A 16,068-nucleotide genomic window follows, 5' to 3' on the forward strand; every position below is an offset into this window, starting at 1 on the left:
AATTAGCGAAAACAAATAAATTTCAATAATTATCGAAAATACTTGCTGTGCTGCTTACATAATTTTTTAATAATCATAAAATGTTAAAATAAATTAAATTTACCGAAATTACACAATGCTTTGATTATTTTGAAATAATTTTATTTCTAAATGTGAAGAGAAATTGTGAAGTGAAACCAAAACTTTCTGTTTTGTTTTTGTTTTTATTTACAAAAAAGTAGAAAGTTCGCTTCGGACACCGCTGAAAGTAAATTTTTTATGTATATATATAAGAATTTTTTGGAACATTCACTTAGAAAATTTGCGTAAAATATTTTCTTAAATAATTAATCTCTCAAGTTCCTCTTTTTTTCTCTCACAATTCTATGTGAGTATTGAATGCGATGTAACTATTACCCTAAATTATTTGGTGAATGTATATATGCATGTTTGCTGAACTTAATAATTTATGATAGTTTTTGTGTCGTTGTTTGCTCTGGTTATTTTTTATTTTTACTATTTATAACTAGTTTTCTTTCCGCAAGTTCCATCCAGAAATATAATGATTCCGTTTAAAAACAACGTATGATCTTATTTTTAAGATCCATTAATATATTTCTATTTTAATAAGTTTCATCGTTCTGTACAGTTAGGATCCAATACAAAAATTAATCATTAAACCAATACCTTTTCGTCGAATACAGATATAATGATATAATTATTTTATAGTGGGTAAAATTTAAATGTTACTCAACCTGGCAAATTTTTTTCATTCATCTGATGAAAGGGTCAGTTCTTTACAGTTAGTTAGTTCATAATACCGAAGAAATAAGAAAGTTTCATGGAGAATTTGTGTATCGGAATCAAAATAATCACCAAGTTCAATAATCAGTGTCCCAAGAGAAACTAAAAAAGATCCCAGAAGGGGACCAACTCGAAAGGAATAACTCGTAACTATAGGCAAACTTTACAATGTATTTAATTTTGCAAGTATAATACCTCTCTGGTGCCTTAGTGATTGTAATTGGTACAAGCTGGTACTGTTATGGAAATATCTCCCTGCTTCTTCTTATGCAGCCTCCACTATCTTAGGACCAGTGATAGTAATGCAGAGGTGGAGTTTCTCAGTTAGAGGTTTATAAATCGTGGGCACATGCTTGCCTAGGTACTGAAAAAAGTGCAATTGATGCCCAATATTTTGGTAAAATTAAATTTGTTAGTAGGTAGTTTGGTAGGTGCTACCATTAAATCTTTTGATCCAATATGAAGCCACGTGAAATATCTATGTGAATTAAAACTAACCAGTTTGGTGCTGCGTTGAAGAAGGTTGGGATGCAGTGGATCTTTTACCTTAAACCCCACTAGACATTCTATTTGATCAACTGTTGTCATTAAAAAGAACCAATTTGGTGCTGGGTAGGAGAAGGGTGAGGATGCATTGTGCCTCATACCTTAAATCCTATTAGGTATTCTATTCGATCAATAGTAAATAGTTGTTATTTGTTATTTCTGTATTGTGCATAATTTTAAGTGATTAATAGTTAATCAGTAAATTTTAAATTTAATAATTTAGCAGTTATTTACCACATAAAAAACTGGACATTTATGAAACAACCCTTGTTAATAAGGCTCTTTGTTAGAATGTTGAAAGTTCCTTGATAGAAACTTTGCTTCTACAAATGTAGTGCAATATTTTATAAATGACATTAGATATGTAAGAAAATGCTACTGTCTAGAGGCATTGAGTCTTTATTGGATATTGTTATAGAAAGAGGAAAAGAATTGTGCATTGAAAAAACAAATTGAACTAACTTTGGTGAACAGAGATATTTTGATGAAAGAGATTCAGATACACGATAGACAAATCTATTATGGGCAAAACAAAGCAAAAAATGACTCCCAAAATAAATTTTGATGTAATGACCAGATCTTCATGTGATAGGGCCAAATCTTGATTATTAGAAAACCTTATCTTAATTAATTAGTGTGAGCAAAATTATTTACAAAACACACTTTTTCTGAGTAATTATACTTTTTTTCCTCTTGAGAACTATTGAAAGCATAAACTCCTGAAATATCGAGCTTTTCATTGCACTAGCCCAACTATTGTTTATGTCATTTGACTACATCTGTTTGCTGTAAATTATTTTAAACCATTACGTCAAATTTCATTATGCAAAGTATTTAACGCCAAAAATTATTTGTAACAAAATTCAATAGTCAAATTCAGTAAGAATTATCATCTTTTATTTTTTTAAAGTTTGAAGACATATATATTTCACTTATCTTTAAAAATAGATTTTTAATTTTAAAAACTAAAGAATATAATACCGTATTGGATTATTACCATTTATTTGGTACTGAATTAAAATTGCTTTTGGACCATCATTTTAATATACGTATTATGTAAAAATATTGACATGATAATAAGAGCTTTATTAATAACTTTAAAATAATTTTGCTGAAATAACATTCAGTAAAAACTTCTCAAAAATAAATAAATCTTTTTAACAAGAAATAACTAAGGCCACTATGTTTTTACTTTTAAACTTTCAATTTTAGTTTAAAATAATTTGTATTAATAATTTTATTTTGCTCTTACCAATCTTTGAAGTAGAAAATTTTGCTTAATAAGAATTTTTAAAAAATAAAATTTATTTGTTATTTATTTTTCTGTATGTTATTTTATTTTTAAATTCTTGTTATCTATTGCAGTTTTAATGATGTTGAATAAATATATCCTGTCAAGTTGTCAGAAAAGTTTACCAGCCATCATGCCCAAAAGATTTAAAGTTCGCAATTTGCCTGACACTCAAAAAAGTGAACTTGAAATGAGTTTTAATTTTAAACCTAGAGTTGGAAAAACGTTTACCACTGAGTTTTTTGCTTTTACAAATAGAAAAGATGCTTTTACATGGACCTACTTCAAAGCTAGAATGAAAAGAAAACAACTAGAAGACATGATAGAAGATCAAAGGTTTGAATTAGAATTTATAGTGAATTAGAGTATTTTATCCATTCTTGGTAATCCCGTCTACAGATCTTTTGATTTTAATAATGAACACTATTTATATTCCTGAAATGTATAATTGAAAACATTTTAAATCTTAAAATTTCCAGCTATAGGCAAATTTATAAATAAAAAAATTAATACATCATAACCTAATAAGGTTGACAGGATATACCTAAAGTTTTAAGGGCCTGAGCTAAAAATATTCAGCAACCCTCAAATTAATTTGAAACACATTTCAGAATTGTTCCCTGTATAAACTCATTCTAGTATAGTTTATATGTTTTGCATGTTTATGTATGGATGCACAACCTGTTAGTTTTGTGTGACACATGGTTACACCTGTACATAATTGAAAAGTTACTATTTTTTGAGTTGAAATTATTATTATTTAATTTAAAAAATTATTATTTTTAAAAATTAAAACAAAAAATAACTCAAATTTTGCATCTTTTTATGAGTCATAATAATGCTGTTCTGGAGAAACTTTTCAAATGTTATAAAATTAGATTACAAATGTTTTTCATTAAATTAAAAAAGCTGTGAGTTTTCTTTATGCTGACTTTTTTGCTGGTTTCTTAATCATGATAGAAATCACTGTCGAAAGATGGACAAAACTTAAAAGAACATTTATAAAAATAGCGTATTATTTCATATAAAACTCATTACATGTTACAAAATTGCTTTCAAGGAACAGCCTGAAACTGATTGTCTGAAAGGATGAAATATAAAGTTTTTAGGCATAAATTATCTTGTTATCATTGATTTCGCTTACAAGTTATAATGCGTCAAACACATCAAAAATCGAAGTGCGGATGCGAAAAATAATTTACTATGTGACTCAGGGGACTCATAACGCTCTAGTACAAAATAATAGTGTATAGGCTAAATTAGAACCCTTTAGGCTCTTAATAGGCATGTGATCTTAATATGTGTGTATAGTGCGCAAAATAAAAAATTGACCACCCTAAATAATGATCGGATCTTCACGCTTTAGTACTCAATCTTAATGGCTTGAGGGGATGTTCTCAAATATGCTAAATAATTAGTGCAGACGCTATTTTAAGTTATGAAATCAGACACAAAAACGTACTTTCTCTGAACATACCTTTTTACAACGGATTCGGTTTTCTTACACCATGTAAGGTGTAGATGCAATCTGGGAAATATGCTGCCTAAATTTTGATCAAGAGAGCATTCTAAAACATGCTAATTTTTTTGCATAATTCGCCATACCTTGAGAACCTTTCAAGATAATTAAAAATGTTTACACACAATTATAAAATCAGTTTATCCAAAGATAATTCAATACAAAAAATAAGTTTTAGTAAATATTTATTATTTTTGATTATTTTATTTAATAATAGTAGAAAATTTTTTGAATTGTAAGGTATACAGTTTTTTACATCATTTTTAAGTATCTAATTTCACATGGCAAAATACAAAATTTGAATAAAATTGAGTGAATAGTGCTTGAAATTTGAATTTTAAATATACGACTTTTCTAAAGTTTGATTTCTCAAGAACTATTCAAAGGATTTTGCTGAAATTTTGTATCTTGCCATGCAAATTAGCATACTTTAAGGGATGCAAAAATTGCATACCTTACAATTCAAATTTTTTATCATTATTATTAAATAAAATATAATAAACATTTACTGAAATTTATTTTTTGCATGGAATAATCTTTAGATAAACAAATTTTATAACTGTGTTCAAAATTTTTTCAATTATCTTAAGAAGTTCTTGATGGTAAATTCAATATATGAATGGTAAATATGGGTCTTGGGGGGACTTAGGGGGTCCTAACTTCGGATCACTCTCCTGATCAAACTATTTGGACCATATGTTCCAGATTGTGGTTACCTCTTATATTTTTGGAGTCATAAATCTGAATCCATTGAAAAAAAGTTATGTTTAATCAGAGAAAGTTCGTTTTTGTGTCTGATTTCATAATTTAAAATATCACTAATTAATAAGTATATTAGAGGTCACCCTGTGGAACCTATGAGATTAAGTCCTAGAGCATGAAGACCACATCATTAGATCAAAAGTTATTCAAGGTTGTCCTTTTTTTTTTTTCTTTATTAGTAGTTGTGGGAGAAGAAAACAGTTCTGAGTATTTTATTTCTACTACATTGTTGCTCTTCCTTGATATAGGTTTTTCAAATATAATCTTTATAGGTTTTGAACCTTTTTCTTATTTTGAAATTCTTTGTTTTTTTAATCAATTAATAGAATAATTATCTATGTGCATATCACTAAATGGTAAAAAGAGTTAGAGAATTCATATTTTAAATAGTGACTTACTTTCAGTAAAAGATACTCAGAAAGTCAGCAGTACTGGAACCTAAAAACCTGTAGGTTCCAATATCTTGCAGAATCACTGTATCATGAAATATTACATACTATAATACTTTTAAAAACTTCTAAATTTTAAATTTTTTGCATAAATTTAATGCCTACTCATTGTAAGAAATATTTTCAGATTCCTTTCTGAACGCCATCGCATTCTAGGCCCAAACTTAGCAACTACTCATTTCATATGTGCACGAGGTGGTAAAGTGAGGTTTAAGGGTTCCAATATATGGGCTGAAGAGACTGATTTGAGGGGAGGTCATATTCCGCAAAAGTATGTTCCCGGTTATTTTGTTGAAGAAATTGATGCGTCAAATACAAATTTATGCTATGAAGGTTTTCAAAACTTTTGTAAGTATAGATTCTTATGTTAGTATTTTTTGATACAATGACTTGCTATTCTAGTTCATAAAAGTGCCATTCAATTTTATCTCATTTGAAATTAAAGTTTCATATTGTTATTCTCTAATGAATAATGCATTTGAGTCGTTACTTTACTTTAATGTTCTTTCATCTGAATGTCATGGTTTAAATAAACAATTCTTGTTTAAATTATAACTTCTGAAAATGTAATGATTCTAAAGTATAATGTAAAATTTTCTATTTCCTTTGGAATTATAGAACTTTAAGTTCACATTTAACTGATGTTGTACAACTTTCATTTATAAAGAAATCTATTGTTTTAAACTATGGATGAATTATGTCTTTCTCGTGCCTTCCTGTGTAAAAGTGATGTGGATCCTTAAAAAATTTATTACTTGTATCAGGAAATTTTTAAGGTTTATTAGATAAATAGTTTCTACTTATGCTCATCTGTCAGATGATACTGTGCACTTTGTATTTGAGTTCTAAATTGCTGTTGAATATAGTTATAGTTTTTATTTTAGTTAAAAATGATCTAAATTATAATGATACAATCGTAACTATAAAAATTTATTTCATAAATTTGTAAAGATTTACTTTAAAATGATACCATTCACTTTGGACCTGAGTTGTGAAGTTATATAATAGTGGCAGTTAAAAATACTTTTTATTTTTATGAAAAAATTACTTCAATTGTTATAATACACAGGAAAACGTAAAAATTATCTTCACAAATTTGTCCTGTGGAACTTAATATTTTATGAGGTAAGTAGTTTCTATTCATATTTATCTTTAAAATGGTTCATTATGATATTTTTAAGCACTACAGTGGCTCCATTTTGAAATTTTCAAGCAGCAGGGCCTGCTTTTGTCATCAAAACATGATCTGCTCATTAAAACTTTTTAATTAATAGGGGTTTTTTTTTCTCTGGGGATTTTGCTTTGATGAAGAGAAAGGAGAAAAATCTATTTAGAAATTCTGTCTCTGTTATTGTAAAGTTAAAAACTAGATAATTGTTTTTAACACTTCCTATATTATACCCTTATCAAATATTTTATCCATTTTTCTCAAACCGAGCAGCATGCTTATATGGGGAATTTATTTTGGCTATGTTACTGCATAATCACCTTTTACATGTAATATAACTAACCCATATTTTTTAAAGAACTTTTCTAAACACAGTTCTCAATTGGTAATGCTCAAAAATAATTTATAAAAGCCTAGTCAAGAAAGTTTACTTTATTATTTTAATTTACAGCAAATAATATGTTAACAATTGTGTAATTTATTTAATGATTGGGGTTTTACAAAAAACTAAAGCATTGAAGTGGGCTTTCTCTTAACTACTTTTTTCTTAACAATGCTTAAAAAATATTTGTTTAAAAAGTAAAAATATTAAAAAGATTAATATTTAAAATTATTTATTAGTTGCATTATATTCTAGTTTATGTTAATTTCCTTAATTACATAAGATATTATGGATTATTTATAAATTAAATTTACGCAAAATCTTACATAAAGTTAATAGAACATTTAAAAAAATTACTTATCATGTCACGAGAACAGACATGCAATTGTTTTGATACTGTAATGAAGTATGGCATTAAATGTTAAAAAACAGAGTAAAAAAGTGATGGAGAGTTAACTGTTTGTTTACTAAGAACGTTAGTGCTATGATATTTTTACTTTGATATCATAAATTGAAAAGTTATATTTCAAGATTCTAATATTCAACAATAATAAAAATTGAAATTTATATATTTTATGTATGGTTTTTATTATACTTTTTTTTTCTTCAGTTCATTTATTTTGAAAAGGTTTCAAGCAAGTTTTTTTTTTTTTTTTTGATCATTACGATTTATGCTTATTAATTTTTATTTACTACATATACTGTATTATATATTTATAATAGTATATCTATTACTGATAGATATAATCCGAAATTTTTCTCAGTTCAACAAACATTTTTAAATTTATTGTTAGCATTGCTTATAAAAACATAATTAATAGATTCATTAAGAATTTGTGGTTGTAATAGAATTTACCTATTATAATTTTTCATTCACTCAAATGGGGTTATGTTCAAACCTTTTTATGCTTGCCTTAATGATTTGTATTTCTTGCCAAAACTTTGTTTTTGAATTGAAATATTTTAAGCTAATTTGTTGAATGAAACATTTTCATTGAAATACTTTAAATGTATGTTTTTTTTGTACATAATAATTATTGGTAATGCTCAGAAACTGGACATTTAGAGCTGACATTACAAATATGAGATATTTTACACCTTTAAGGTATTTAAAGGTTAAAGTATGTGTGGTGAATCCATATAAAGTTGGTTGCTTGTAGAGAAATGTACGCTCCGAATGGAGATATGGTACGAATCAGTCAATAAACTTGAAATTTAATAATATATATGTAAAACGTTCCAATCTACGCTCATGTCCATGGGCGTACGCAAGGGAGGGGTTTAAACACCCCCCTTGAGCTCAGACAAAATGGCAAAAATAAAAATTTTAGTAGAAATTATGCGGGCTATTATTTTTTAAGACTATATATTTTTATTTGCCTTATGCCTACTTTTTTTTCTCACGGTATTTCTCAAAATACTGAAAAAACATTTACTATAATAGAGTTGTACTTTTGAAACCAAATTCGCGTGATATTGTTACGGGCTGGTTCCTTTCTGTCCTGCCAGCCGTGATAGTTTTCGAGATTGGCAGTCATTTGCGAGGTTTTTGCTCGATGATTCTGGAATCCTAGACGTACTGTCGTCTTTGAGACAATTCGAGAATTTTGGAGATGCGGTGAAAAATTATATTAAAGGGGGAACGGAGTACAGTGGAGTTAGTTAGTCAGACTAAGAGTTATCTCTGCCGCTAGTCTTTCAGAGCTCGTCGCTAAATCTGTTTCTTTTGTCTTAACAAAAAGTTCATTCAATCGCGGAACCCGTCGTCGCCACTATTTCGACTAGTGAAGAAATCAGTAACAATAACATTGGAGATACTGTGCTCGTTGAAGTTATTCATTCCAGCTCGAAACTTTGAGATCGTAGCATAGTAGATATTTCTATGCCAATAAATATATGTATATATTTGCTGTTCTTGGATCTTTAGGATGCCAAAACGCAAGAATTTAACAAATTTTAATCATTTTGAGAAAAAATCACGTCCTGAAATTAGTGAAGTGACAGTATCTGGTACCAATGTACGTTTCTCTATTGAACAGAAATGTGATACTTCCGTTGAAGAAAACGTTTTTAGCATAACAAAATCTGATGAATGTGAAAGTGGCCCTCAAAGTGTTACTTCCCACCCATATGACATTGGACTTTTTTCAGAAGATATTACATGCGAGAAGATATTACACTATGTTCTTAAACTTAAAAAATCAAATCAAAATTTAACTAAACAATGCTGTCTAAATAAAAAGTCAAAATTGTTAGCTGTCTAAATTAGGGAAACAATAGTGCTTTATTACATGCTCGAATTTCTTTTAGTAATTTCAGAAAACTATGAACACCCCCCTTGAAAAAATTCTGCGTACGCCACTGCTCGTGTTCAAGACAAAATTGACTGGGACCTGTTAAGATAATCAAGATTGACTTTTTGTGCCTGGTGGGGAGTATTTTAAAGGCATCTTCTTGATTCTTGCCCACCTGGAAACAAAGCTATGTACAAAAGGCAGAAGTCTTTGATTTAATGCATATTACCTGAAACAGTGTGAGCTCTAATTTCTGCCTCATCAGCTCTAATTTTCATTTAGTTCTTTTTTTTTTAAATAGTTAATTTTTAATAAATCTTATTATAAATTAATTTAGGTATAGGTTTTTATTATACATATTTGGTTCTGATTTAATACGCTTTTAATTAATAATTCATTGTTTCTTGATTGTTTAAGTGTATATTAGATGTATTTTTAAAGTTCAAGTTAAACTTGTTTCTTATTACGGAGTTTTATGCTGAGTGTTCTGCAATGACCATCCTAAATATATTTTTTTATAATCCTTTCCAAATAAGTGTAGGGCTTGCAAATTAATATTTGAGTGAGAAAAAACAAAAAAAATTCTCGAAATTTAATGAATTCCTGCTGTTGAAAGCAGTTCTAAAAACATCAAAAACTGTTTAATTTCCTGAGGAAACAGATCAATTTTTAGTTAAAACAGGAACACTTCAAAGTTTCATCCAGCATTCAAACTGGATTTACTAGTAAATCAACAGATTTGCTAATGTTTCAGTTTCCTCTTATTTTACATATAAATTTCAATTTTTACATTTACATATAATCATTTTTTTGTAATTTACTTTTCGTAAAAAGGAATTTAAAATTATATAGTTAGTGTGTACAAATATTTTTTGCCCTTGCTTATAGTCATATATATATATATTTTTTTTTTTGCAGGTAATTTAGATGAATTGAAAAAGCTTTCGTTACGTAATTGTGAATATGTTGATGATTGGTGTCTGAATAGATTACACTTATTTGGATACAGTTTAGAGTATTTAGATCTGAGTGGTTGTAAAAATATTTCTGAAAGAGGAATATGTACTCTTCATTCATTAAAGTAAGTAACCAGTTCTGTAATATATCATCAAAAAATATTGATATTTCACTATATGTCTCGAAATATCTCCCTATTATCTAGTTCATATTTTTTATAATTTGTTCAATATTTTATCAACTTTCATAGTAAAATTGTATATAACTACAATTATTGATAATTTTCATGATAACTATTTATTGTTCATTGATGATGCTCAAAGCATAATGATATTAATATGAACGAATCGGTTAACTTAGTCAAGTACTAGGAGCTGTTACAACCAGCTGATGACTTAATGAATAACCAAATAATTCCTGGCAACTTTTATGGTTCCCTGTATCTTTCTTATGGAGAATCACGGGACTAATCTCCTTATAGGTTGTAATCCTTATGCTGAATCCAAACTATTTCTAGAGCTGAATTCATTTACCTGAAAACATATGTCCCCCCTCAACTGGTGTCATTACCTTGCTGTGTCTAGTACCCATTTAACTATGCCAGCGGCAGCTTAGCTACTGGCAGGACCTCCTATGCCTGACAAAACCCTCTCAAGCTCAACAGACAAAAAGTAACACCCTGGTCCTCCAGGTTTAGGATAAGGCATGAGGCCAACAACCTCACCCTATAAAAAAACCTTTACTATTACAAAATCAACAACAAAAAAAATTCTGGACTGTTACATTGGAGGCAACTTGGAAAGGGTATAAAGGACTTGAAAAGAGGATCATGGAACTTGTAATGTCTTTATAGGAGCAAAGGATTGTCAGTTCTGATGCAAATTATGGGTTATTATAGTGTGGATTTGATAACCCTTTAAGAAATGAGATAGATAAGGCAAAGAATACATGACAATAAAAATTACAAACTTTTACAGTTGTGACCCCAAAACACTTGTATCTGCAAAAGGATTTATAATTTATAAATAGATAAGACACCTAGTAATCGATTTTGAATCTATATCACCTAGATTATACAAAATAAGATAAAAGGGTAAGTCCTTCAATGACAGTATAATCCAGATTCATGTTCCAATAGAGGATAAAGAAGAGGGGAGAAAATTAGGCCTTCTATAAAGGAATTCATGTGGTATATACTTCTTGTCTATAATATGACATTAAAATAGTGCTAGTTGACGCAAATGTTAAATTTGGTAAAAAGTATAAATTCCATCCCTCTATTGGTAGACATAGCTTACATGATGCTACCAAAAATAATGGTCAGAGGCTTATGTATTTTGCTGCAAAACATAATATGGTAGTTGCCAACACTTGTTTTCCTCATAAACAAATTCATAATTAGGTTTGGAGATACCTGGATAGTGACACTTTTAACCAAATAGAACGTACTGTTATTGATATAAGTCATACTTCAGACCTATTGTATAGACAAAAAAGTTTAAATCAAGATCTACACTTTCTAGAGGTAAAGATAGTAGTATTCTAAGTAGTGAAAGTCTGAATAGTGTTAGTGTCTGTCTGAGTCTGAATAGTGATATTTTTTATAGTTAGAGGGAACTCTTTAATGATTTGATGCAGATAATATTGCTATTGTGACCCACACTCACTCAAGCCTTTAAACTGGCCTTTATAGTTTTAAAACAAATACAAAAGCAGTTAATTTATCAGTAAGTGAAAAAAGAGACCAACTTTGCCATTTTTAAATTTAGATCTTTAAATCAGTCATCTAGTATTTGGAGACTGCAAGTTTGAAAAAGTGTGTAGTTTTACTTAGTTAGAAAAAATTTTACAACAACAATGATCTAACTTCAGAAATACATAAATAAATCATGAATGCTAACAGATGTTTTTACAATCACAAAAAAGTATATGAAGCCCAGTTTTCTAAAATAGAAAACTAAGTTTTTTTTTTTTAGATAAAAGCACTTAAATCTGTTTTTTTTATATGCATCTAAGACATGGGCATTAACTTCGGAAGATGAGCAATTTTCATGATGAAAGTCTTGAGGCGTATTTGTTGTAGAAATCAGGCGGGTGGCTTATGGTGAAGGGTAACAAATTCGGAATTATATAAAATCCAACCTGATGTTGTGAAGTATTTAAAATATCCAAAGGATAAAATGGACTTGGCATCTGGTTAGAATGTCCGAAGATCCAAACAGTCTCAAACTATATCTTGCCAATCCTATAGGAACTTGGCAAAAAGGCAGACATTGAATTAGATGGATTGACTGTCTCAAAAAATACATTGACATTCTGAAAACCAAAAATTGGAGGATAGTTCCCAAAGGGAAAGTTGCCTAGAAAAAGCTTCTCAAAAAGGCTGTCATGCTACTGAAAAAGAATAAAACTTGTATAATTAATATTATCTTGAGCAAAACCTTGCATGTAAAAATACAATGTCGAACAAATTCCAAAGTATCAAATATTTATGATTGTTGATAAAAATCACATTATCATCCATAAAAACCACGATATTATCATTATTTTCGATAAATATTTCATTTTTACCGTCCATTAAAATCCCAATGACATTAATAATTATTATGACATTATATATGACATTAATAAATTATTGTTGAAAAAAATCGCCATATTATTGATGTGGATGAAGTTTGCAATACATATCACATTACTTGTATGGTCTTCATTCTATATTTTAAGAATTAAACACCAAATATCATTATTCTGTTTAAAAAATATTGATATTTAGTATAGTTTTAGTAACCAATACAATACTTAAATTAAATATTGATTTAAATTCTTTGCATTACTTATGTAAAAAATGTCTTTTTCAGAAAATTAAAAACACTAGTTCTGCAAGATACCCCAAATATAAAGGACAAAGAATTAGTCTCATTGCTATTGCAAGATGTTATTCCTAATCTGGAAGTAATTGGGGTTGACTTCAATGATCCAGAACTTTTGAAACGATTGGAAAGTTTATGAAGTTGATGGCTGAATCATTTGTATTTTAGTGTGAATATTAGTTAAATATATATAAGTTGCATAAAAATTTTGTTTCTTTTTCCTATTGTGTGTTTGTGTAATATATTAAGTTTAAAAATAATAATAATAATAATCTAAGGAAAATAATTAGGGGTCCTCTTTACTTTCAAAAAATGTAACTATTCATATAACATGTTACAGTTTAAATGTATGTTAATTACTCCTATTAATTTTAAATAGTGTAATGTTAAAATCAGATTTTTCTTTACTGTTAAAATTTTTGGTTGTGATTTTGTTAGTTATTTTGAAAAAAGAAAAAGTCTTAAATGCAAAAAATGATGTTACTCAAAACTTATTTACAAAATAAACAGGATTGTCAACTAGCGAAAGTTAAATACTAATAAATTAAATTTAAAAAGTCTTCTAAAATTGAAAAACGGTTTTGAGATAGATTAGTATAGTATGCATGTTTTAGTATTTGATAATGAACTAAAAGATTAGAAACATTAATGTTTAAAATTTCCATAAATAAATTATTTTTTAGTGGTTAAGTGATGCAATTTAAAAGTCAAATTGATTTAAGGACTCCAAAGTTCCTCAATTTTCAGAACCATGCCCTGGAGGATCTCTTTTGTTAAAAATGTAATAACAAATAAAGAAAATTGTTCTCTGTTAGAAAATAAAACTGTCCAAACGTAACCAATGTAACTGGGATTTGGTTTTACTGTTTAAATGGTAAAGGCTTTTCTTTCAGGAAAAACATTGTACGCAGCGTTTTGAAAAGTGTATTTTTATTTTTTAAAAGCCCTTAAAGGTGCTTTTTTCATCGGGTATTTGTAAAAAGTGCTTAAATTTCCCTTTTTGAAAATAAGATTATTTTCTTTACCATGTCTATTTTGGACACGTATTATGCAAAAGCGTGCTTTTCACATTGTTCTATTCTACATTTTTGCAATTCATTCAACCACAATCTATTTCGACGTACTGTCGGTCCATAGCGTATGAAAGCATCAATCATTTTGCATGTTTGATGAAATACTTGTGAGTCCATATGTGCATCTACTGAGCTGGGTTCAGTGAGATTAATGTGCTCTCATGTGCAACTCTGCTGCATTTTGCAAAATATTCTCAATTTCAGGCTTCATTTTCCAACCTCTGATATTGAACCGAAAAAATCTCTTGATCATTTTATAATGGCTAATATAATCAAGAAAAGGGTTATTTGTCAGAAACTAGTTATTTTATCATGATCATTTAAAGTCTTTTAAAATTATTTTGCATTTTGTTAATGTATATAGTGCTCAAAAATATTTTTCGAGTACTTAAAAGGTGCTTATTTTTAGTTGGGAGATTTGGCTACGTACCCTGAAAAAATCTTATTTTATTTGGTGTCTAAATAAATATTGTTTTTAAATGAAGAAAAAATATTCCAAAAAAATTAGAGAAAATAATGCTTTAACTGAAAAATAAAATGTTCTTATTGTTTAACCCACCGACGGTTCTGCACGTAGAAAGTCGTACTTTTTTTTATGCTCGCAAATGGTCGTGAACGTAGAAAACCTCCCTTCATTTTCCCACCTATAGATGGTGCTGCACGTAAAAAAAGCCTCTGATTTTTGTCCGGCGAAACGGCCATGCACGTGAAAAGTCGCTTATGCTTTCCCCCTTACTTGCGGAAATGGGCGTGAAATTCACTCCCTTCTCAGCTATGGTTAATTGATGTCCACTCCATCACCTGAAGGGTAGAAATACTCAATACACAATGGAGTTTGCTTTCAAAGGAAATGCAAAAGGATTTTCAAAAATATTTAACTAAAACATTTTTTTTTCAGTATAAAAAGAAAAGAAATCGGTATGTGAAGAGAATTACATGACAAAATAGAACTAATTTTCATCTAATGTTAATTCGCAAAGATTAAAATTGATTTAAAAAAAAGTAAGAGATTAAAATCAACTCAGTGCAGGTGATTGATTTTAATTTTGAAAATATAGTACAATAAATCTCGGTGAAAGTGATTCACCTAAATGTATGGAAAAAAAGAATCTGATATATTTAAAAATAATGTTTATAAATTATTTACATTTAATATTATCTTCAATTGTTTAAATAGTTTTCCATTTAGTAATATTTCTTTTTAATTTATAGAGTATTTAGCGAGTAACTAATGGTAGCTTTTCCCGTTATTGTTTTTTCTTTTGCTGGTTCAAAAAACATTTTCTGATGTACAAAAAAAAAATTTACAAATTGCGATTTTTTGTTAGTGATTAAAAAATTAATATTTAATATTCAGTTTCCATTTTTAATTTTTTCAAAGTATTATCCAGTTTAAGAGGCAGGCATTAATTATTGAATTAATGATTCAATTTTAGTTAAGGGTGTAATTGCAGGTTGGTTAGCATCATCTCACTTAACTTCGAAATGCTTTTTTTTTTCATATGATTCCAGGTTAATTTTTTTATATTCTCTCCCTCCCAAATCAATTGCTACATTTCCAGTAAGTTGAGTTATAAATAACTTTCGATGCAATTTAATAGAACAACAACAGTAAAATTATACTTGTACTGAATTCACGGTTCATTAACTAAAATATCATTTTATGCGATTACCTATGGAAGAGTCCTAGCAAAAAGGGGATTTGTTTGACAGCGTGAAAGCAATTTTTTTTTAGCACCAACTTTTTTTCAAAATTAGCTTCAAAAAAGAATTTTGAAACTAATTTGGTGCTGATTTAAGTAGGGAATGATTGGTATGTAAACGTTGTAAACTGATAGCATAGCACCTTGAAATATCTGAAAAATGTTTAATCAAAATCATAAACTCATCAGTATCAATAAGCAGTGCAAAAGTATTCAAATGTAGAAGAGGGAGTATATTATTATTGAATGTCAATTATCTGACAGCTAGGCT

The 16,068-nt window shown here is 28.4% G+C and overlaps 1 protein-coding gene across 3 annotated transcripts; it reads left to right on the forward strand.

The window, feature by feature from the left end:
• Window positions 1–123: 123 nt before the first annotated feature.
• Window positions 124–13,227, forward strand: LOC107440230 (distal membrane arm assembly component 2). Of its 3 annotated transcripts, none has more exons than XM_016053092.4 (5): window positions 124–247; window positions 2,695–2,956; window positions 5,478–5,698; window positions 10,113–10,275; window positions 13,010–13,227. In XM_016053092.4, exons 2-5 carry the CDS (start codon window positions 2,700–2,702, stop codon window positions 13,158–13,160), a joined length of 792 nt encoding a protein of 263 aa, XP_015908578.1. In that variant the 5' UTR covers window positions 124–247; window positions 2,695–2,699; the 3' UTR covers window positions 13,161–13,227. The 3 variants fall into 3 exon arrangements, with proteins under 3 accessions (XP_015908578.1, XP_015908577.1, XP_015908576.1); XM_016053091.4 differs by having other exon boundaries at window positions 179–367; XM_016053090.5 differs by lacking the exon at window positions 124–247 and adding an exon at window positions 364–385.
• Window positions 13,228–16,068: the final 2,841 nt, after the last annotated feature.

This window comes from Parasteatoda tepidariorum, chromosome 6 (genome assembly GCF_982258835.1).
Source record: "Parasteatoda tepidariorum strain Cologne lab strain chromosome 6, Ptep-v5.0, whole genome shotgun sequence".
NCBI classification, from domain to species: domain Eukaryota; kingdom Metazoa; phylum Arthropoda; class Arachnida; order Araneae; family Theridiidae; genus Parasteatoda; species Parasteatoda tepidariorum.